Below are 23,558 nucleotides of genomic sequence, written 5' to 3'. Positions count from 1 at the left end.
CCTCAACCATACCCAGGGCCTTCTTGGCCCTGGCTCCTGCCTGGTGTAATGAGCACCCAGGAGAGACCAGGCCCTATCAAAACTCTGTATGATTTCTGCAGGTCCTGCAAGATGGAACTCTTTCACTGGGCCAGCTAGATAACTAACAGATAATTAATAACTTTATATTCAAATCTCAGGCCTCCCACCCTTTCTACCCTCTCTCCCCCAATTCCTACAAATATAACACCTAGCTGGCTGCAAATTACCTATTGTTTCTGCTGATGCAACAGTGATAATTGTGATTTTTAGGATATTTTAAATTATATTAATTTTATAATTGTTAAATGTATTGGATTTATTGAATGTTATATTGTATAAACCACCATGAGACAGTATTATTGAGAGGGGTGGTATATACTAAATCTCCAAATAAATAAATAAGTGTGCACTAGGGGCTGTCCCCAACCCCCGGGTTGGGGACTGGGACAGGTCCATGGATCAGTCAGTACTGGGCTGTGGCTACTTGTCGTCCTCCTCCCCGGCTGCTGCCTCGGGGGCTGCCCTGCCACTCTGCTGCCAGCTCACCTTTGGTGCTCTCCAGCGGCCGCTATGGCTGGGGCTCCCCCTCGGCGTGGCACTGCACAGCTGCTGCTGGGAGCGCCCGCCAGAGAGCAGCGAGAAGTCAGGGGCGCCAGCGGGAAATCAAGTGGAGCAGGGGCTCAGGCAGCAACATCCCTCGGCAAAAGACAACCCCCTGGGCCTCAGTAAAATTGTCAAACGTTGATCGGTCCCCGGTGATAAAAAGGTTGGGGACCACTGCATTACAGTGTGTGTGTGTGTGTGGGGGGGGAGAAACCCTACTTGCACATATAAAATTATTGGATCTGAACTGGGTATGACTGGCCAGGCAACATGCTGAACAGCAATAAAAAAATAAAATTTCAAGCCCAGAAATGGCTGGTGAACCCCAGAATTTCATAAATGCACATCATTCTTTTACTATGGAATAAAATGTGCTGACCTATGATGACCTCCCATGGGTTCATGTTAAAAGTGAGAGTTGTTATCACACTTTGAATCTGTTATAATATTTTGTTATAATCTCTTATGTACAATTTTAAAACCACTGTGTTATAATCTCTTATGTACAATTTTAAAACCACTGTTACTACCACTAGATTTCAATGTATACTTGTGACATTTTATGTAAACCGTCCTGAGCATTTTGGGAGGGCAGTATATAAAAAAAATAAAATAAAATAAAACCTCCTATAAAATCTAAGGAATATTATTGTTTTTTTCATTAATTACTTTTTAACCAACAACAATGTGAACAACAAGGAACACAAGCAGCCAATTCCAAATCACATTGGGGAATTACATTTGTTTTAGCTGAAGCTGCTTTGGTCCTACACTCTCCGACTCTTCACAGTCTGGGCTCTTTCAAGCAACTATCACCCCTAAGCCTTCCAAGGATTATTTATCATTCTGCAGTCCCACTTTGTAATGACCCTCTTTTCTGAGTGAAGTGAATTGTTGCAGACATAATGTACCAATTTTCATCTGATCACTTTGTTTCTCTGACTTTACGTCTGCTTTGTCATTTAATCACTTTTACACACTAATTGATTACCTTTGTGTTCAATTATTTTGTTTAATTAACTGACTGATCAACTGTTTGTTTATGTGGTCCTCTGTCTATTCAGTCAGATGCCCATTTATTTACTAATGCTTTCCAGACTTGACTGTTTGATTAGCCCCTTCATTTAATTTACTTCATTAATAAATGTAATTCTTACCCATTCTAAAGCTCCTAACTTGTCAACGCCTTTTAACATTTAACTGCTCCACAATTACTTGATTCCTATAGCTCATTTTTATTTTCCCTTCTTTCCTCTCCTATCCAAGTGTTAGTTTTATTTCTCACTCATGATCAATCCTTACAACACCTAAAGTTAATATTCTCTCTATGTGTCTGGCTCTCTTCTTTCCTATTCCATGCTGCAACCACTTATTTTCCAGAGGCAGTCATAGACATTTACGCACTGGAGGTTTCATGCCAGGCTGCAGGCTGGAGTTTTAGTTGTGGCAGGTTGCCCCACCTCTTCCTGCACCCACATGGGGGGGGCATCTAGCCTGGTGTACCTCATCCGCCCCCAATTTGTGCTCCTGCACGGGAAGTTCCCAGTGCATAAACGGTCATACTGATTTTTCCTAGTTCAACTACTTTCCACCACTGTCACAGTTCATGTTCATAGTCTACCATTTTTATCATTTAATTTAAAATATTTGATGATTCCTCCTTATATGAACACACATACTTTAGTATATAATTTTTGTCAAGTCTGTGGAATAAGTGATTGAGAATTGCCTCACTGTTGGGGAAAAATTGTAATAGTAGAGAGTTAATTAAAGGAGTTGTGGGGAAAAAGTAAACTCTGTCTGCGTGGCTCCAGAAATACAACTGGCTCTGGTTTCTGGGTCATTACCAAGCACTGCTAAGAGTTTTCTGTTTTTATCTCTCTTTTATATTTAAAATAAAACAGAAATATCCCCCCCTCCCAAATGAGATCTGAGTGCTTCAAAAGTCAGAGTCCTTTTGAGATTCTGTTTATGGGAATACCCTCTACAAATCAACCATATGTCTAAAAACAACATGGAAAAATAGGGTGAATGTAGACATATATTCTAATTAATGTCTAAATGAATGAACAAGCAAACAAATAAATAATACTCCCTTAGCAACAATACAGTGTTCACATGAGAGGGAAAACTTGGATGTTCCTAGTAAGTAAAAGATGTTCCTAAGCACATTGAAAGTGCATTATCCTATGTGTGCAGAATGGGCCATAGTAAGTAAAATATTAATCACATAGAGCTGAATGTTACAGCATAGGTAGATTCTAAAACCAAAACTGCATCAATCCTGTTTCTCGCTCCATCCTTGAGAATGCTCCCCTGATTCCCTTACTATCTCCAAAATAGCCTCATGGATGATGACATTATTATCACACATTTAAAATACCTCCGCGGCATTTGTAGATTCAAAAATACAGTATTTGCTGGCGTATAAGACTACTTCCCCCCCCCCGAAAAACATGCCTCCAAGTGGGGGGGGGGGAGTCATCTTATACGCCGGGTGCACTTCAGTTGGGATAGACATAGCTGCCCATAGTGGTCCATAGTACTGTAGTGTAATGTAACAAACTCTATATTTTGAGTGGAAATGTTGGGGGGTCGTCTTACACGCCCAGTCGTCTTATACGCCGGCAAATACGGTAAGTTATGGGTGTACTTCTGTGTTGAAAATATAACGTGGCAAATATTACCAAATATTTCATTTATTTTTGTTTTAAATTAATATTAATATTTAAATTAATATTTAAAAAATTAATATTTGCTCTTTGTCCATATATTCACAGAAACTGAATTCCAAGTTTCTTAGGGTATCTATGACTATAAAGAATTCACCAGATCTTTTTCTTTTCATTTTCTAATCTGGGTTCATACTTAATACTGTCAAACAAAAGCTAGTCTGTAGCTTGCAGAATGCCCTAGTGAAAACATCCAGGACTGGCACAACATACAGCTGCTCTTTGTAAATAAAATGATGGTATAAAGAGGAGGAGGCATCTCTGGCAATTCCAGCATGATTTCAGTCACAGGTGTGGTGAAACTGACAAATCCTTGAGAAATTCGATACTAACATATCAGCTATTAGATATAGGATCTCCACGTAGTTTGAATTTTAAGTTTCTACTAATTAGTTTGAATAAGACATTATTTTTGCTCAGGTATCTAGTTTACAGTTTATTTAAAACTCAGTCTTTTCAAGAAATAATAGTTTCAAAATGAAATCACAATCCACCTGCAAACTGTTTTCTGAATACAGCTTTCTTATTAGGTTGGAATAATGTTTGGGGCGTGAAATAACTTGCTATTTGAGGTATTGCTGCTCTACAATTTCAGTAAATCTAAGCAGTTAAAATGCCACAAAAACTAAATGCCTCAATTAATGATAACAAAAATAAATGTGATGCCAAGAAATAAGATAAAGGAGTTCACCTCCTCACATTGAATCAACAGCTTCTCTATTAGAATAGACTTTAATTTAAGAGCAAGGGCAAAATTAAAAACAAATGTAGTGGATTCAAAGGGGGGGAGGAGAATATCCTTTATGGCTCAGATCATCCTTGATGTTCATTGAGGCAAAGTAGGTTGTGGAAAGTATCCATTTCTCTTAGGAATCTTATAGGACCTTGCCAGTCTAAGATTTCTGTAGGTCATTAGCATTCTGAATTTTAAAAGGCATTCTAATTTGTGCAGTGGTGTGACATAGTAAGTACACATTATCCCTTAAAAAATGGAGAACTGATGGAAGAAGACCAAGCTGAATGAATATTGATTCAGAAATTGACAGACTTTGAAATATAATTAAATTATATCTCAAATGTATATTTTAGAACTGACTTGTGATAATGTGAATTGGTATGAATTTGTATTTATACTGAAGATAAATGAATAAACACTAGAGGTGTACAAAAAACATTGGAAGAAAGTGCCCTCATCCTCCATTGTTTCCAGTGTGTGTCAGGGAAGGGGATAGCAAGGCAATACAAGCCCAGCAGAATGTCCCAGAGAATCCCTGAGTCAGCCTTAAAAAGTGTGGGAGGGGGCATTTTTTTCAAGGCCAGTTGCCGAACCAGTGCAATGTGTCCAGCAGAACCTGTGCCACTGTGGCAGTACCAAAGCATAGCAGCAGAACCCAGTGCCAACTTATTTATTTATTTATTTATTTATTTATTTATCATACTTTTATACCGCCCTCCCCGGAGGCTCAGGGCGGTTTACATTATAACAGAGAACCATACATAAAACAGTCTGTAGAACATGTAGAACTTAAAAGTGTCCAGCCGCAGAACACAGTGGCATTGTGGCAAATGCCAACTCAACAGGACTGAATTAAAGCACTGAATCACAGCATGAGCTAGAGGGAGTGGGGGTTCCAAGGACAGCAGAACCAGTGCAATAGTGCCTAGCAACACAACTCAACACCAACCTACTAATTGCCAGCAGCAGAACCCAGTGCCATTCTGGCAAAAGCCAGCTGAGTAAGAATGATATCAAGCACTGAATCACACAAAATCACAGAATCATAGAGTTGGAAGGGGCCATACAGGCCATCTAGTCCAACCCCCTGCTCAACGCAGGATCAACCCATTGAATCACAATCCAAGCTACGGGGAGGGGGGGGGCAAGGACAGCAGAACCAAAGTAGAAGGTAGGAACCTTTGGCCTTCCTTCTTCCACAACCTACTACATGGCCCAAACAACAACAAAACTTCACAAAAATAATTGTAATCCACAAAACCAAAAGAATTTAAAAACTAAGAATAAAGCCAAAGGGAACAACAAATAACTTCCAAAGAAGGAGAACCCACCCAAAGAATCCTGTTCTACTGAGGAACCACTCTAATTGTCAGGAACTTCTTCTGGATGGTGAGCTAAAAGTTCTTTTTAATTAATTTCATTCAATTGGTTCTCGCTGACCCTGGGACATGCCTTACTTTAGCAGAAGAAGAGAGAAGAGTTGGTTTTTATATGCCGCTTTTCTCTACACGAAGGAGTCTCAAAGTGGCCTACCGTCGCCTTCCCTTTCCTCTCCCCACAACAGACACCCTGTGAGGTGGGTGAGGCTGAGACAGCCCTGATATCACTGCTCGGTCAGAACAGCTTTATCAGTGCCATGGCGAGCCCAAGGTCACCCAGTTGGTTGCATGTGAGGGAGGAGTGGGGAATCAAACCCATGCTCCTAACCACTAGCTGGCTCCCTGGATGATTTAATGATACAGGGAGCAGCAATTAATGCCCCACAATGATGTCTTATGTGGTATAAAGCAAAATGAGAGCACTCAGATCTAAATGATGTACTGGAATGAACAAGATTTCTCCATTTCCTTATTTGTACTGCAGAAGCCCAGACTGTTAATTGGTCTCTGAATTTCAAATGCATAATTAACTGAGACAAAACTCCAGTCTATGGAGCCACTTTTGCTGCTGGGTGCTGGGGAGTGGCTTAAATAATTGTAATTGAATGGCCACCCTATGCGTGGCAAGTAGAACCACACAGGGAGAAATACAGGTGGATGGGCCATGGATTCCTGATTGCTATGGAAGAGGGCTATTAGTGACTCCCTGAACCCCACTGCTATAGTTGCTGTGCTATGCGAATCTTCCAGCAGAGCAGCCTTAACAGCTGCTGGTTGGCCAACAGAGAGGGCTTTGCCTGCTTGGAGAGATTGTGAAAGTTGAGTGCCAATTAATAGGATTACTGCTGAGTCATTTCAGATGTTAGCTTTATAAAACAAGACTAAAACATCCTTTTGCAGTTGTACTTCTAAGTAAGAAATTCTAAAGCTAATTGCTTCTTCTCAGACTTGCTGAGCATGAGAAAAGATGTTTTTATCAGCCATACCATACCTCTAAATTCGACAAGCACCGGGCCTCTTTTCTTCTATTCGTTTTTTTTAAATCCCCTACTTAGCCATGGTCAATTTACTGATATTAAGGGAATAAAAAACAATTACTTGTCATCTGATTGTGCATATTACTAGGTACTTTAATTTAATTAAGACTTTTTGGGTGAAATAATTTAGTAAATTAATTACTCAACAAATGAAAGAAAGTATTAGAAAGAAAGCCATTAAATACCATTAATAAGTCAATACATTATTCAGGAAATGAACTCAGCTTTTATTACTTGAAACTGCCATCAATTACTAAATATTGCTGTACCAATTACTGTACTTTGTGAAATGGACAAATCATTGGGTGACTGTTAATAATGTCAATTACAAATTTCAATGGCAGAAAAATGGTTAGTAAATTCTTTGCTTTGGGTCCATGTTTTAGTAAGTAGCTTGTCACAAAACGATTAAACCCCCCCCCCCCAGATATACAAGGTCAGTAATGCAGTGCCTTTCATGGGGCCAACATCTGCTGCTGAAAGAGGATGATTTTCCCCAAAAAATGAAAAGTCAAATGGTCAATGGAACAAGAAAATTTTACAGACACAAATATTTGACAATTTTTGCACTTAACTGCTACTAGCAGAAGCCTCTTATGAGTTGGAAATCATTACATTTCATTGTAAATATTTGTTCAGTAAGACACATTCTTCTTCTAACTTTGCTAGTTCAATCCTATGCAAATTATACCGTCTAAGCCCTTTCACTTCAAGGACACTGCATACTATAGGGCTTCATCATGCAGTAATGCCTTGATATCTCAAAAACATTCAGATACTACATGCTGTGGTGGAGCTAACCATCATCCAAGGAGCCTTCATCCAACTGAAATGGCTCTTCCATTAAAGGAAATCTCCTTAGGCAGGAGGAAGGCTTCAAGCTGTGCTCAGTAGAGGAGGAGGATAAGGATAGAATCTGCTCCAACTTTTTTAAAGAAGAGGATTGATATTTTTCTCAGCAATGATGATGTTACATAGACTTTTCGAAGCCTACTGAGCCTTTAACTTGATGTTGCAGCCAGGATGTTGACTGGAGTGGGTCATAGGGATTATAGGGATTATATTAATCCAGTCTTGGTTCATCAACCCAGGATCCCAGTTTGTTTCCAAACACAATTCAGGGTGCTGGTGATGACCTTCAAAACCTTATATTAATTGAAATCAACATACTTAAAGGATCAACTACTCACATGAACCTGCCCAACTACTGCAGTCATTCTTGTGATTTAAGACCCTTGCTTTGGGTGCAGAACACCAAACCGGACTGGGAAATGGTTTAGACAAATCAGAAGTCAAATCCCAAACAGCAAACTTATATAAAGCTTCTTGTCAGTGGAAAAGGGGACTATCCAAACTCAGACACAGGAAAGATCTACTGATGGAAATTTGAAATTGTGCCATAACGGGATTTTCAGATAAAGGCTGCCTATGGTACAGTATATACAGTAACTGGTGTAATAGCCAGCATGATGAAATGGGCTGACTGTTGGACTGTGATCTGGTAGTTCAAATCCCCCATTCTGCCATGGAAACTCACTACATGACCTTGGACCAGTCACACACTTTTAGCCTAACCTACTCCCCAGGGTTGTTACGAGGATAAAATGGAGGAGAGGAGAATTGATGTAACCCATTTTGGGTCCCCAGTGGGGAGAAAAACAGGGTATAAATGAAAGACGTTAATATGCTTTATGGGAACATTTGCTTCTCTTGCCATGGTCACCACCATTTTCAGTGATTTTTTCACATTAGGAGGGCCAATTAGTGAAATCCCTCCCTAAATTCCTCTTTCCACAGGCACCACCTCCAAATCCCGAGAAATCTCCCAGGCCAGGGCAACAATTCCAGGAGGAGGACTGAAGCTACTTCTTCCCAAGTCCTGCTGTTATGAGCAGAAAAGGGCCAGTGTTAGTCTGCAAGGCCCAAGAATCTCATCCCATATCTGATATGATGGCTGCATGATGCCCACCAACGAACAAAAGGACTCAGTCAGGTGTAGTCGGTATCGCCAGGTTAAACCAATGCACATTAGATACAGGACAAATAAAAGGAAGTACTTAATCACATAGGGAATTATAAAGATATGGAATTTACTGTTACAAGATATAATGATGGCTTCTAGCTTAGTGGCTTTAAGATTAGACTTGATGAATTAGTGAAGGAGATATGAGAAGCCACAATGCCTTTTTGAAAATTACTGAACACAAATGTGCTGAAAAGCAACAGAAAATCTGTCTAGCATCAGTCCAACACACACTGCCTTGAATTTGTTTTAGCATAGTACATTCCATAGAGCAGTGGTCCCCAACCCCCGGGCCGCAGCCCGGTGCCGGGCCATGAAGGCCTCGGTGCTGGGCCACAGTTCCCTCTTCCCGCCCCCCCTCACAGCAAGAAGCTCACCAGGCTGCAAGCAAATCGGCCGCCAAAGCAGCCGATCAGCTTGCGGCCCGGCAAGCTTCTTGCTTTGGGAGGGGGTGGGAAGAGAAGCTTGCCGGGCCGCAAGCTAATTGGCTGCTTCGGCGGCTGATTTCCTTGCGGCCTGGAGGGGCAGGGAGAGGGAGCTGCGGCTGCCGGCATTCCAGCAGCGCAAACGCGCACGCACAGCAAGTCCGCGCATGCGCGTTTACGCCGGGGCTGCTGCGCACGCGCGGGGCCCCGGGTCGCCCTCTCCCCACACCCTGGCGCAGCGGTCCGCAGCCTGACAAAGGTTGCGGATCACTGCCATAGAGGACAACTTTTACAATGTATGATGCAATGTGCCCAAGCCATCAGCTATTCTTCTTGACTTTTGTACTGAAAGAATGCTGAGGCACATCCTGGACAAAAACAAATGGGTAATCTTACAGAAGACTTTGGGCTTTCTTGGATGTTCCACACATATTTTGTATAAGAAGCAGCTTGGAAATTCGCTTCAGATTTTAAGATAGCTGAAATGTGTGGACAGCTTATTTATTTATTTATTTTGTTTTACATGGGGTGGGCATGAACCAGGAAAATGCAATTCAGTTCATGTTTTGCGGCAGACTCATGAACCAAACCACAAACCATAACAAACTTTAAAAGTTTTCAGACAAATCAAACCAATTCATGAAGTTTGTGATGTGGGGAATGAGCTGGGAAAGAGGGGGGTGGGTGGGTGATCAAGCATCCTTCTCCCAATCATACAGAGGTCTGAGCACTTTGTTTTTAAGCCAGCCATTTACACAAAATAACTTTTTGGTCTCTAGAGACCATGTTCAGTGTTTCAGAAATCCACGCAGACAGAAATAAAGTAAAAAATGAATCCCCTCAAAAAAAAGGGGGGGAGGTGTATCGTTCTAGTATTTTTCCATAGCAACACAGCAGCGTTAATTTTTATTAAAAATGCATCTTTGTTGTAGCATTAACACATAGCAATGTAGAGGTGCCTTTAAAAAAATAATAATTTCAGGGCTGTGGTGGGAAGAAAGTTTCAGTCCACAAGAAAACTGCTGTGCTGTGATTGGTGGCTTGCTGTGATTGACAACTCAAGGAGCAGAGGGAGAAGTTCAAATTGCTTTCCCTTGCAGCCTCGTCAGGTGGCAAAAAGCCGCAATGGGGAAGAGGGAAAACACAGGAGGGGTCTTCCGTGAGGAGAGCTGCAAATGTGAGATTTACCATCCCACATTTGCAAGCAGCAAGCCACTCACGTTTACCCCTTCGTGCAGAAATGGTCTAACAATTCCTCAGGCAAATCTATTTTGATAACACTTTCTCTCCCCCTGTTGTGAAACCAAAGGGTCTTAATTAATTTGTACAGCATGCCTCACAACATACTTGCTAATAGATCATATGAGCTAAGCTGAACCTTGGCAATAAAAGTAGTAATAGTGCAAAGAAAAAATATCATGATTTCTTCTATTTTTTTTAGAAACAAATGTTTAAAACAACTTTTTCTGCATTTCCTCCCTTTAATCCATTCTAGTGACCAGAACAAAATGACAGGCATCTGTTTGAGAGTTTCCCAAAGCAGCACCATTTGCTTTTTGGGCTGAGAGCCCTGTTAGAAACTGCTGAAAAATAAAACCTGGATTGGTGGTTTGGGATTAGGATAAAGAAATTAAATGAGGAAAGCTGCCAAAAAATTTCTATTGCTTTCAAATTTAACATGCTGAAGATTGTTACTGCCCCCACTCCATACTCCCCTCCCCCACCCACAAGCAACAACACGTATTAGAGTAAAGCAAAGCTGGGCCCTTTACCTGTGCTGCAGTTCTTCATAGCAAATGAATCAATGGCAGCTACACTTTGGTTCCCACCAGCAATATATTCCAAGGAGATTCGAAATGGTTTCTCAAGGTGTCCAACTCTTTTCTGGAGAAGCACCCATCTGTTTTTATCACACAACAAGTAGAAAAAACACAAGACACACATTGTAAAGAAAAAGGCAAGTTTATAAGAGGCACATTTCCAAAAGTGAGTGTTCCACACCTGCTCTATCATACAGGCTTTCCAGGCAGATATGTTTTCTTCTAGATTTAAGAGGAAAGATTTTCAGAAAGCCAAGACATTCCTAAAATGGATAACTCCAACTAATGGCACTTTTATTACTCTGCTCAGTCACAGGTCTGTGTTTGGAAATCTCCTGCAGATGTTTCCCAGTGATTTAAAAGATGCACAACTTTCTTGTTCTATGAATGGAGTTGTGAAATATGTAACACACAGGGATGCTTCAAATCTCACCCCCCCCAAACACACAATCATACAGCCAATCCATTTACAAAACCTGGAGTTCAGATTCAAAGCAATAAGTTACTCTCAGGATTTTTTTTGAGTAGTTGTAATTCCCAGCCTCAAATCTCTAATGCATGTGTTTCAGTCAGGTGGACTACATCTCTTTCCCCAGAACTTTGGACCAGTTGGAGCTGACAAATCAATCTCAAGGGAAGTCCTGCATTGAATGAGTTGCAGAAGTCCAGCCTAGAGGTGACTGTTGCAAGGATAATCCAGGCTAAGTTGGGACCTGATGGAAGGATGCCAGGCAAATTACATTCACAATTTAAGCCTCCATGAATGAGGAGGAATCCAAAATAATGCTCCTGGCGGAGGTCACTGGTGTCAGTTGGACCCCATCCAGGGTTGAGATCATCACTATCTGCTTCTCAGCAGAAGACCTCCATCTTGGCTGCATTTAGCTTTAGTCAACTCTGCTTGAGCCAGTCCACCACAGCCTCTAGGCACCTGGCCAGTTTGTTTGGGGGCATTGATGGATAGTCATACATTAACAGATATAACTACATGCCATTTATTTATTCATAATTTGATTTATATACCACCATTCTCAGAAATTCTGGATCATGGCGGCTTACAACATATATAATAAAACAGTAAGATCACAATTCATAAAAACAACAACCCAATAAAACATCCTAACATTGCATAAATCCCCAGATGGTGGTAACAAATTAAGTCACCCAGACCTCCAAGGCTAATTAATAAGATGTTGGAACCACTGAGGATGGAAAAACTTTGGGGTAGTTCCTGCCGGTCTAGTACTTAAGCATTGCAACTAAGCATGGCAATATGTCATCCACATATTGCTGTCATACCTGGGTGTCATCTGTACCCAGTCCAGATGTTGAACAGGATTGCGGAGAGTATTGCTCCCTCCAAGATCCCACAGTCTAGGGCCTGCTGCTGGGAGATCTTCCCTCCCTAGTGTCATCCTCTGTTCCTGACCACAGAGGAAGGACTGCAGCCACTAAAGGGGCATGCCCTGAATCTCCGCATTGGCTAGCTCAAAGCCTATTGTCTACTCTGTTAAATGCTGACATCAGGTCTAGTAAGAACAGCAGCACCAACCCACCTAGATTCTCCAGAGATTGTCTGTCAAGATGACCAGAACCATCTCTAACCATGGCCAGGTTGGAAGCCAGACTGGAAAGTGTCAAGTGCCCATGTATCTTCCAAGAAAATTAGCAGTGTGGGTCAAAGAGGAGATATGGTGAATAACTGAGGGCACTTACAGGCAGCAGAATGGACAAGGGAGGCAGCTCACTTAAAGCAACCTCTTATGACTTGCTGATCTGAGAATGTTAAGGAGCTATCCCTTAACCCTGAAGGACTCACTGCTATTTAAGCATACTGGCAGGGTGGATGCTGATGCTAGAAGGGCACCTGTAAAGTGAAAAGCAAGGAACTCATTGGTCTGAGACTTGAAGCTATGATGGAGTCTTCCAAGCAATGTGAGCAGCTGGGGAACTTGTACTTCACTTGTCCCTTGCTAGAAAGGATACCAAACTGTGATAAGGAGTTCTTGGCTGTGACATCACAGGAATGCAGCAGCTTTTGAAGGTATAAACCTCAACACTGACCAGAATTTGGTCATAACTATGTTGGTGATTCTATGATTCTATGATTCTATGATTCTATGGTATGTGTATGCTGAAAGAAGTTTTGCAGCAGAAGTTCTACTCCCCGCCACCCAAGCTTGTAAGTGTGCCTCTTCATTGGTCTCCTTAATTTCTCTTTACAAATTCCTCTGGGTCAACCAAGAAAGGAAACTATATAAAAGCAAATATGATTTCTTGTTTAGCTTATGGCAGTTGATAATATGGAAGCAAACAAAAGAACAGGTGCCTGAAAATGCCTGTTAGAGAAATTCTCAAAACAAATCCAACAGTAATTTTTAAAAAATGAACAAAATCCCCATTGTCTTTCCTTGAGTTGCTTTCAGACAGCAGCATCAGACATTTATAGAACAATGTCCCAACCACTCCAAGTGAGTTTAATAGACTAGTGACAAGATATTTGTCCTAACAACAGAATAATATAAATTACTACTTCAAGCTGAAGACATTCTGTATTGGAAAGAACCTTCTGTTCCCGATTTTACAAGCATATCTTGATGCTACTACATTATCATCAGAGGTAGTAAATCTGAAGTGATAACCTTTATCCGTAAAAAGGATTGCCTCCATTCTGCCTTCATGAAATAGGGGAAAAATTAATTTGTACAAGAATTCTCAGATTAATAAGATATATGGATGAAGTGCTTGCCTTGGACTCAAGAGGTTAGGTTCAAATACTTATTAGGAATAATCCCTCATTCTAATCTATTTTTCTGAGAAGAAAAAGACAGTTCCATGGACTTTGGAGCTCCTTCAATGTTGAGCAAATTTATTTTACTTATTGATTTAATTTATACCTTTCTACCAATGAGAGACCAAAGCATTTTATGACATTCTCCTCTCCTTCATTTTATCCACAAAACAACGCTGTGAGGTAGGCTAGGTGTAACTTGCCCAAGCTTACCCAGCAAGCTTCCATGGCAGAATGGGGATTGAAACTTGGGTATCTTAGATCTTAGTCTGACAGTCTAACCACTGCACCATGTTGGCTCTATTAAAAATCACCCGATAACCTGAATGACAGGCTAGCATGATATTATGACAGGATTGCATCCCTGGTGTACTGCAATCTCAAGATACTTTTGGAGTGCAGTCTATTCCTAGTTGTCTGCATGATTTTAGATGGATGAAGCCTCATGAAGTGGACAAATTACTTAGACGTGTACGGACCACTATGTATAGACTCAGCTCTTACTCTTCATTGGTTTTGGAGTCAAGAAGGGCTGGGTTTGCTGGATGGTTCTTCTTTATGGGATGGTACAGTTCTAACTACCTTCAAAGAGGCAGCTATGGAACTCCTCTTGAGAAAGGCAACTACTACTGACCTGAACAACTACTGCTCAGAGGCCAACATTCCATTTTTGGTCACCACACAAGCTTCAGGCAGCCTTGGAGGAGACAGATTGTCAGACCTATTTCAATCCATATTTGAGACATATATGGGAGAATGATATGAGAGTGTATCCCTTTTGATTATTCTTGACCTCTCTGTGATATTTGATACTACCAAGCACAGAAACCTTCTAGAGAGGCTGGCTGAGTTAGCAGTGGAGGGATACTATGCTTTGGTTGACTCTGCTCATACTTGCCTAGCTGGTGCCTAAAGCTGGTGCTGAGAGCACTGTTGCTTGGCTCTGTCCCTATACAGTTTAACTAGAACATGAAACTGCTGGGAGATTGTGTCATGGGATTGGAAATAAGGTGCCACCAATATGTGGGTGGCATAAAACTATTCTTCTGCTTAACAGCTGAGTCAGGTTAGCCTGGTGTGGGGAGATAGTAATGTGATGGGTGAGGGCAACAAACTGAGGTTCAATCCAAACAAGCCTGAGGTGCTGTTGGTCAATGACAAAGGTACACAAGGACTGAGGAGACCCTGTCCTGGAAGGGGACACATTCTCAAAGGAACAGGTTAATGACTTGAGAGAACTGTTGGATCCTGGCCTCCAACTGGAAGCCCAGGTCTCCTTTCTAGCAAGCAGCACCTTTTATGAGTTTCGGCTAATATGCCAGCTATGTGCTTTCCACAAAAAGCATGATCTGACCATGGAGATACGTGCTCTGATTATATCCAGGTTAGATCTACATGGGCTAGCTCTGAAAATGGATGAGAAACTTCAGGTCATCCAAAATGCAGAAGCCTAGTTATTGTCAGGGGAAGGATACACCAGCCCTATCATCCTGGTGTTGAAAGATCTGTACTGGCTGTCCATTTCTTTCTGAATACAATTCAAAATGTTGGTTTTTACCTTTAAAGTCCTAAATATCTTGAGGCCATAATACTTGAAGCCATAATACTTGAGGCCATAATACTTGAAGCCTCTGGCCATATTGTCCAGCTCATCAGTTATGCCTCAGAAGTCCTGTTCTTAGAGCCCCATACTCAGAGGTGAGGTGGATGTCATCCAGTTTTTCCAAAGATGGCACCTAATATGTGGAATGCACTACCCCTTGAAGCTCATCTGATACCAAGCTTATAATTAAGAGCTGATCTTTTAACACCATTTGAATATGTTTTTTAGTCTGGAAACTGTTAAGTAGTCTATTTTTATGGTCTATGTTTTTATGTTATGGCTGGGTTTTTAATGCTAAATTTTAAGGCTGGATTTTAACCAATAACTTTGTGATGTTTTATTTTTATTGTTTTATATGTACTGTAGGTTCCACAGAGTGGTGGCATAAAATTGTAAAAAGTGTAACATATATTAGTCATATGACCATTATAGTGATGTGGGTCAGCTCTTAGGGTGCTGCTTTTAAGTCCCCAAAGTTTTATATTGTAGGAATTTAGTTTATCTTTGCATCTGGATAGTATATTGTTTGAGGATGAAGGTCCCCCCCCCCACATCCACTCTTACCTCCTTCTGAGGAGACTGAAAAGTCTAAGAGATGCCTGCAGCGTCTCTTACTGGCAGCCCAGCCCTAGTGGGAAGAGCCTCATGTGGCCTTCCTTGGCTGTTGAAGAATAAGCAGGGTCGGGAAGGTAGAGTAAAACCCACAGAAGTCCCACCCCAGGTATTTCTTTATAAGGCTTGCCTGACAACAACCATGGAGGAAGGAGGCCAGCTCTTGTCCTCTAAGAAAAAAGGCAACCAGGGCCCAGCTAGAGGCCAAGCAGAGAGGAAACTAGGGTAAAGGAATACTCCCCTTCCCATTTCGAAGGCATTGCTCATGAGCAGGCTAAAAAGGAGAAGCAGGAAGCCCTTCTCCTGCACTCCAGATCTTGACTGATAGAGTCTGACAGGTATAAGAGAGACTCCTTTTCAGTCACGTCATGCAGTCAGTTTTCTAGATTTATGCAAGAAGGTATAGTGAATTTTAAAACAACACACCATTATTAAATTTTTAAAGACAATATCCTTCATTTTTGCAGGGTTAAAATCCATCGATTAGTTTGTTTGCTTTAGTATAAAAATTGGTACCTCTAAAACTTGAATACAGAACATGATGGGGGAAAGACATGGAAGGCATTAATTATTATATAAGGAAATAACCAACATTTCTCTACCTGAAATGGAACAATTTCACAAACATTGATAACTTTCTATTCCTGAGAACTGAAGTAATGATCACCAGATGTGGGAATAATCTCTAAACCCCCTAACTCCTTTAAAGGAGTACTCATCCACACTGACTAAGGAGTACTCATTTTAGTCATGAGATCCTTCACCCAGTCTGATTAAGTCATCCCAAAGCCATCAAGATTTTGAGATGAATGACTCATTCGGTGAACTTTCAGATACTGGCTTTGTTGTGCTGTTCAACCTGCACATATTTTACATTAAAATGTGGGAGATGTACAGGGGGAAAAACAGTTGCAAGGTGCCTTAATATTGCTATCGAAGTTTGGACAACCCAGAGCTTCTTTGTGCTTTACTATTACTGTTCCTTCAAGACTGCAAAGAATTTTGTTACCATCATGATTGGTGTTTCGAATGGTTCCCATTACATCTAACTTCTGAAAGAGACTTAAATCCAGAACCACACTTTTGCTAAATAAGTCCTGAAATGGAACTAGGAAACTCTAGCTCCCAAAATAGGATAAGTTTAAAATTCTTCTCTTCTCAGAACATGATGGTTATATTCATGACTATAGGTTAAAAACAGAAGCCCCAGTCTTAACTGCAGTGAAATTTGAAATGCTATATCCTAATTAGTTGCAGAATCGGAAACGTTTCCTGTGCTGTTGATTTCTGCTAGATGGATGCCTCTCTGTGTGCAGATGTGCTAGTAGAGCTATGACTGTGATTTACAGGTGAGACTCACATGGTGCTTCAAATACAGTTCACCATTTGGATTCCCCAAACTCTTTAACCCAGTCTTGTCTATTTAAAACCTAGTAGGAAAAGCAACTGGGTTTATGTCAAAGTTCTAATAGAAATATTTTCCCTACAGAAACAAGGACCTGAGCTAACTCTGGAGATGATTTACACTGAAATGCAGCTGCTCTGTTTGCACATGCAACATTTTTATCATTTCCAAAGCAGATGGAATTTAATTCCATATATTTGGTGTCCCTCAGCAATGATTTCTATTTCTATGTTACCACTAACCACCTTGCTTAATGTGTCAAGAGTTTTAGGAATTACTTTTCAGAGTTACTGGTGCAATAAACTTTACTTTGAAATCCTCTGGCCTCCCATAGTTTACCACAGAATCTATATTAAACTTTCAGAGGTGATGTCAGGCAGTTATTTTGTGTTGCCAGAATTCAGGACAGCAGAAAGCCCACTTGGGGCCAGATTAATTTAAAACCTGCAGCTTGGGTGTCTTGAAACATTTTGTTTCAAATATGAATGATCCACATGAAAAGAGTAGGTGGATTTCAGGCCAATTTGTATACAGCAGGTGCCTGCTTCACAAGCAACCTCCCCTCAAAAAGCACACCACTAATAGCTATTCCCCCCCCCCCACTACCTTGGCAAGAAGTGCCACAAAGCAAAAGACCAAAAGAATAGAAGTTGTCTTTGATATTAGAGAAGGTGCCATGTCTTTCTGAATGTTTTTGTTGAGGTCAATCCCATACTTTTCCTAGATACTCTGAAAATACAGGAATGTTTTGTTCTATGGCTCAGACATCCTGGCACTTTTGACTAGTAATATGCTCCCTTAAAAACCAGGAACCAGAAAACAACCTTGTCCTGTATCTAGATTTGGTACAGGATAATGCAGAGCCTCTTGTGGCGCAGATTGGTAAGCGGCAGAAATGCTGTCTAAAGCTGTCTAAGGCTGGGAGTTCGATCCCAGCAGCCGGCTCAAGGTTGACTCAGCCTTCTGTCCTTCAGAGGTCGTAAATGAGTACCCAGCTTGCTGGGGGGTAAATGGTAATGACTAGGGAAGGCACTGGCAAACCACCCTGTATTGAGTCTGCCATAAAAACGCTAGAGGGCATCACCCCAAGGGTCAGACATGACTCGGTGCTTGCACAGGGGATACCTTTACCTTTAATGTATTTCAGCTACTGTGTAAACTATTCATATTTCCATCACCAAATATCTTGTTTTGTTCAATAACCAGGAAAAGGTACTGAAAACTACTATAAAAATATGCTAGTTCACAAGTCCTCTAGGAAGAACATCTTTGTTCTGTACAACAGTGGTCCCCAACCCCCGGTCCGGAGACCGGTCCCGGTTCGTGGATCAGTCAGTACCGGGCCGTACTCTCCAGCGGACACCATGGCTGGGGCTCCCCCTCAGTGTAGCACTGCGCAGCTGTTGATGGCAGCGCTCCCCAACAGGCGGCAGGAAGTGAGGGGCACCAGTGGGAAAGCAAGTGGAGCAGGGGCTCAGGCAGTGACGTCCCTCAGCAAAAGACTACCCCCCCCCTCGGGCCTCAGTAAAATTGTCAAGCATTGACCAGTCCCCAGTGATAAAAAGGTTGGGGACCACTGCTGTAAAACTTCCAGCCTAATGTTATCTCCATATAAATGTTAACCAAAGCAACCACTATAGAGATGTCAATGTCGTATTTCCAGTTTTAAGAATTTCTAAGAGGAGCAGTTTGCAGCCCGGAGAGTTCATTCATATTTGCTGCTGCTGAAGCGGTTGAGGCTTTTTATATGTACTTTCCCCTGTGGTCTTTTTTGGCTACCTCTGTGCTATTCTGTGCCTATGCTTTAGCAAGCAAGACTCCAGAAGTTATGCGTGGGAGATGAGGAGATGAACAAACCATCACCTGGAGCAATCTTTGGGCTGAGATATAACTATCACAATCCTGCTCTTCCCATGGTCCTCCTCTCACTCCCTTTTGCCTGCCGCTGCTGGTACTTGAGAATTTCAAGAAGAGAGGATTGTCAGGGAAGACTTTTTCTAGTTTTTGATCTTCTACCACAAGTGCACCAGAACTAGGCAGTGGTCACCACTAACTGAAAAATTCCAGTTATTGGAATTTTCCAAGTATAATACTGAGCAAGATAGTTTTTGGTCTACCTTGGCAGCATGTTAGAGGGGATGTCAAGTCTACCCTTCCCCCTCCCTTACTCTGAGTTCCCCTCCCAACTCCAGATGGAGCTGTTTGCCAGGATGAGTGTCCTAATTGAAGAAAAAGATTGACTCTAGGCATAGTAAATTCTTAATAAAGTTTATTTGATAAATCTCTTGCAACTGTCCTTGCATAGCCTGAGCTATTAGTGGGTGTACGTTGGCTGAAACTGTTTATCTAAAGGGGCTACTTCCCCTTAGGATCAAGCACTTCAGACTGTAAAAGAGATTTATTCCACTCAATAGCTGATTAAGGAGGAAGTACAGACAATTAGGAAACAACATACAGAAAAGGAATACATAGTGTGGCTGGGTGGAGAAAACAAACACAGAATGGTACTAGTTAGAACAGACTTTCTCAACAGGCTTCACAAAACTCTGGGGTTTCCTGACGGCCCTGGAAGGGTTTCCCCAATTGGGTGGGAATTAATTATTTTTTAAATATATTTATTTATTTTTTAAAAAATATATCAGGTGATATTACCATATTTGGGCGGGAAAGGAAGGGGCCCTGGTCAAATAAATCCTTGCTGGCTTGGTGATGACTAGTGGGAGCTTTGAAGGTCAGCACCCTTGAATCTAATCTGGTCTCAAATCTGGAGCCAATGCAATTGGGCAAGCACTGGTGTCATGTGCACCCTCCACTGGATCCCTTTAAGGACCGTGCCAGTGCATTTTGGAATTGCAATGTATTGCATTACCTGTATTTTATATATGTTACAGCAGTTATAGGGTTAACTTGTGTTTAGCCGTTCCTGTGCATGATAAATTTGGGCGGAAACTGAGGGTATATAAGACTTGAGTAAGTTTTGTGTGCTGCTGTTTGTTAGACGAGGAGTTGGAGTAAAGATGTGCTTTAAGCTGGTTGCCATTCAGACTGTTGCCTCAGTTTATTTCACTGGCAACTAAGGTGGGATGGTGGCCCAAGGGCACTTGGAGAAATTTGACCCATCCTGTCCCAGCATGTGGGAAGGCTATGAGGAAAGGTTAGAATTTTATGCCACGGCTAATTACATCAACTCAGCAGACCAGAAGAGAGCCATCTCCTTGAGTCTATGCAGACCGCAGACTTTTGCCTTGGCTAAGGCATTGCTGGCCCCAGAATTGTTGACAACAGCCATTACTGACATTCTAGTAGCCCTCTCTAACCACTTCACCCCAAAGCCATCAGAAGTTGTGCAGTAGCACACATTTTAAATGCAGAATCAGAAAACTGGGGGAAAACATTGCTACGTTCATTTCAGAGCTATGGCAGTTGGCCCAGGGATGCAATTTTTCCAATCTCAAGGACATGTTTTGTGACAGGCTGGTCTGTGGCATTTGAGATGAGGCCACCCAGAAGAAATTGTTTGTGAAGCAAGACTTTACCAGGAAAGTGCGCTCTCTGAAGAAGTGGCCAAGGCTAGCACAGGGGCAGTGTGGCAGGTAAGAAACACACTGGGGTTGCCAGTGGAAACCCCTGAAAATTCCAGGGAGGAAGTCCCCCACATCTTCTTGAGACGACCACATAGAGTGACCAAGAAGATAGAGAGATTCAGCAGCAAGGCATATGAGCTGCAGGGGGCAGCACAACTGAGCCACCTGGAGGCAGCACAACAGAGTGACCTGTCAGCATGACATCTGTAGCTGGCAAAATTTTTAAACAAATCATCAAACAGTCAGTCCTTGAGCAGCTGGAAGAGACAGCTGCGATTTCTAAGACTCAGAACAGATTTTGCAAGAACAAATCATACCAGACCAACCTTATCTCTTTTTTTGAGAAAGTGACTACCTTGCTGGATCAGGTGAATGCTGTGGACATCGTTTATCTGGATTTCAGTAAAGCTTTTGATAAGGTTCCATATGATATTCTTGCTGACAAGTTGGTAAACTGTGGTATGGATCCTAATTCTGTCAGATGGATCGATAACTGGTTGACAGATCGTACCCAAAGGGTACTTGTTAATGGTTCAGCTTGGAGAAGAGTGACAAGTGGAGTTCCCCAGGGATCTGTCCTGGGGCCTGTGTTGTTCAACATATTTATACATGATTTGGATGAGGGTTTAGAGGGGATACATTAATTTTGCAGATGATACTAAACTGGGAGGGGTAGCAAACACAACTGAAGACAGCAACAGAATACAGGATGATCTTGATAGGCTCAAGAAGTGGGCTAAACTGAATAAAAAGAAGTTCAATAGAGACAAATGTAAAAGTCTGCATTTAGGTAGAAAAAAACCATCTGCACCAATATAGGATGGGGGAGACTTGTCTTGGCAGTAGTATGTGTGAAAAGGAGTTTTAGTAGACCATACATTGAACATGAGTCAGCAGTGTGACTTGGAGGCTAAAAAGGCAAATGGGATTCTGGGCTGAATCAAATGGAGTATCGCATCCAGATTACAGGAGGTGCTCTGGTTCGGCCTCACTTGGAGTACTGTGTGCTTAGTTTTGGGCACCACAGTTGATGAGGGATGTAGAAAAACTGGAGCATGTCCAGAGGAGGGCAACAAAGATGGTGAGGGGTTTGGAGACCAAGACATATGAAGAAAGGTTGGGGGAGATTGGTCTGTTTAGCCTAGAGAGGAGACGACTGAGAGGGGATCTGATAACCATCTTCAAGTATTTAAAAGGCTGTCTTATAGAAGATGTAGCAGAGTTGTTCTCTCTTGCCCCGGAGGGACAGACCAGAACCAATGGGATGAAATTAATTTAAAAGAAATTCCGTCTAAACATCCAGAAGAAGTACCTGACAGTTAGGGCAGTTTCTCAATGGAACAGGCTTCTTTGGGAGGTGATGGGTTCTCCATCTTTGGAGATTTTTAAACAGAGGCTGGATAGCCATCTGAGAGGAAGAAGAGGAGAGGGAAGGCAACTGTAAGCCGCTTTGAGACTCCTTTGGGTAGAGAAAAGTGGCATATAAGAACCAACTCTTCCTCCTCCTCCTTAGTAACCTTTGCATGATTTCCAATGGAATTGTGTTCCTGACATGGGCAGTGGCATGTTCCCTAAGCACTTCTGGGGTTTCCTAGGCTGCCTGCCTATGTTGGTTGTTCCTGGCCATTGCACTAATTTGCTGGGCCTCAATTGGTTTGGCCCTCTGGGTATCGAAGTCACAGCTGTCCACCAGGTGAGCCAAGATACCTAAGATATCCTATTATACAAGTTCCCATCCACTGGGTCTAAACAGGGATCATCCAATTCCCTTTACCTTTGATCCTCCAGTTCCATCAGTGAGTTTGAAGCCGTGTCATGTACCTTTGCTCTTAAAGACAAAATTGATGAAGAACAGGACAAGTTAATGCCACACAAGGTGTTGGAGTTGGTGCTGCACACACATTGGGAGACTCCAATTGTAACTCCAGTTAGACCCAATTGGTCGGTGCACATATGTGCCTTCCACTTGCTGGCATCATTGGCAAGGGGTAAGAGGTTCACCAAGATTTGGCTGAGGCATACCACAGGTTTGCTATGGACAGTACTGCTGCTAAGGCACAAACTATTGTAACACATCAGGGGGCGTTCTGGGTGTGAAGGTTACAATTTAGGGTGTAACCCCTAGGTTATGTCAGTTTTATGGAACAAACTCTTAAAGGAATCAAGGCCATCATGCTGTATTTTGACGATGTCCTGGAGTCAGTACCTTGCGAGTTTTCTCCATGCTCAGCACGTAATGCCCTGTGTTGCATCTAGCCAAAGCCCAGCAGAACTGTTGCTCTCCCCATGACATATGACTCTGCCCGATTGGCTCCATCTGGACATGGTTGCCTCAGAGCCTGGAAACAGGGTGCCAGGAGGAGGACAAGCACATGTGTTTGAGCCAGCAGACCTAGTATACATGCAAAATTATGGTGCTGGTCCACATTGGTGTCTGAAGCAGGTACTTGAAGTGATGTGCCCCTTGTATTTACTGAATTAGTACATCTGATGGCCGAGTTCTCATGCACCATGTAGATCAACATGATGTTGGATTCTGCCAAACCTGGTGTTTCCTGTTTTAGTAGAACAGTGGACTGATGTAGAGAATGGAGCTGCCCCAGGAGGTGAACCCATGAGTAAGGGAAAACACCAGAATCTACCGGTGGGGAGCCAGGCCTGACAGTGGAGTCTGATGTTGAGTTGAAAAAAAAACAACTAAATTGCCACCAGAAACTGTATTGCATTGTTCAACCCAGGTTTGGACATGGCCTCAGTATTTACAGGATTATTTATTGCATTATCTGT

The 23,558-nt window shown here is 42.0% G+C and overlaps 1 protein-coding gene across 1 annotated transcript in view; it reads right to left on the bottom strand.

The window, feature by feature from the left end:
• ALK (ALK receptor tyrosine kinase) overlaps positions 1 to 23,558 on the bottom strand; it is an 816,801-nt gene that overhangs the window by 226,162 nt on the left and 567,081 nt on the right. Inside the window, exon 5 of the mRNA XM_077341212.1 lies at positions 10,729 to 10,856. Within this exon, the coding sequence (XP_077197327.1) occupies positions 10,729 to 10,856 (128 nt within the window). The remainder of the gene's footprint in view (positions 1 to 10,728; positions 10,857 to 23,558) is intronic.

This window comes from Paroedura picta, chromosome 1 (genome assembly GCF_049243985.1).
Source record: "Paroedura picta isolate Pp20150507F chromosome 1, Ppicta_v3.0, whole genome shotgun sequence".
In the NCBI taxonomy this organism is placed as follows: domain Eukaryota; kingdom Metazoa; phylum Chordata; class Lepidosauria; order Squamata; family Gekkonidae; genus Paroedura; species Paroedura picta.
This window is presented reverse-complemented; position numbering and strand designations above follow the sequence as displayed.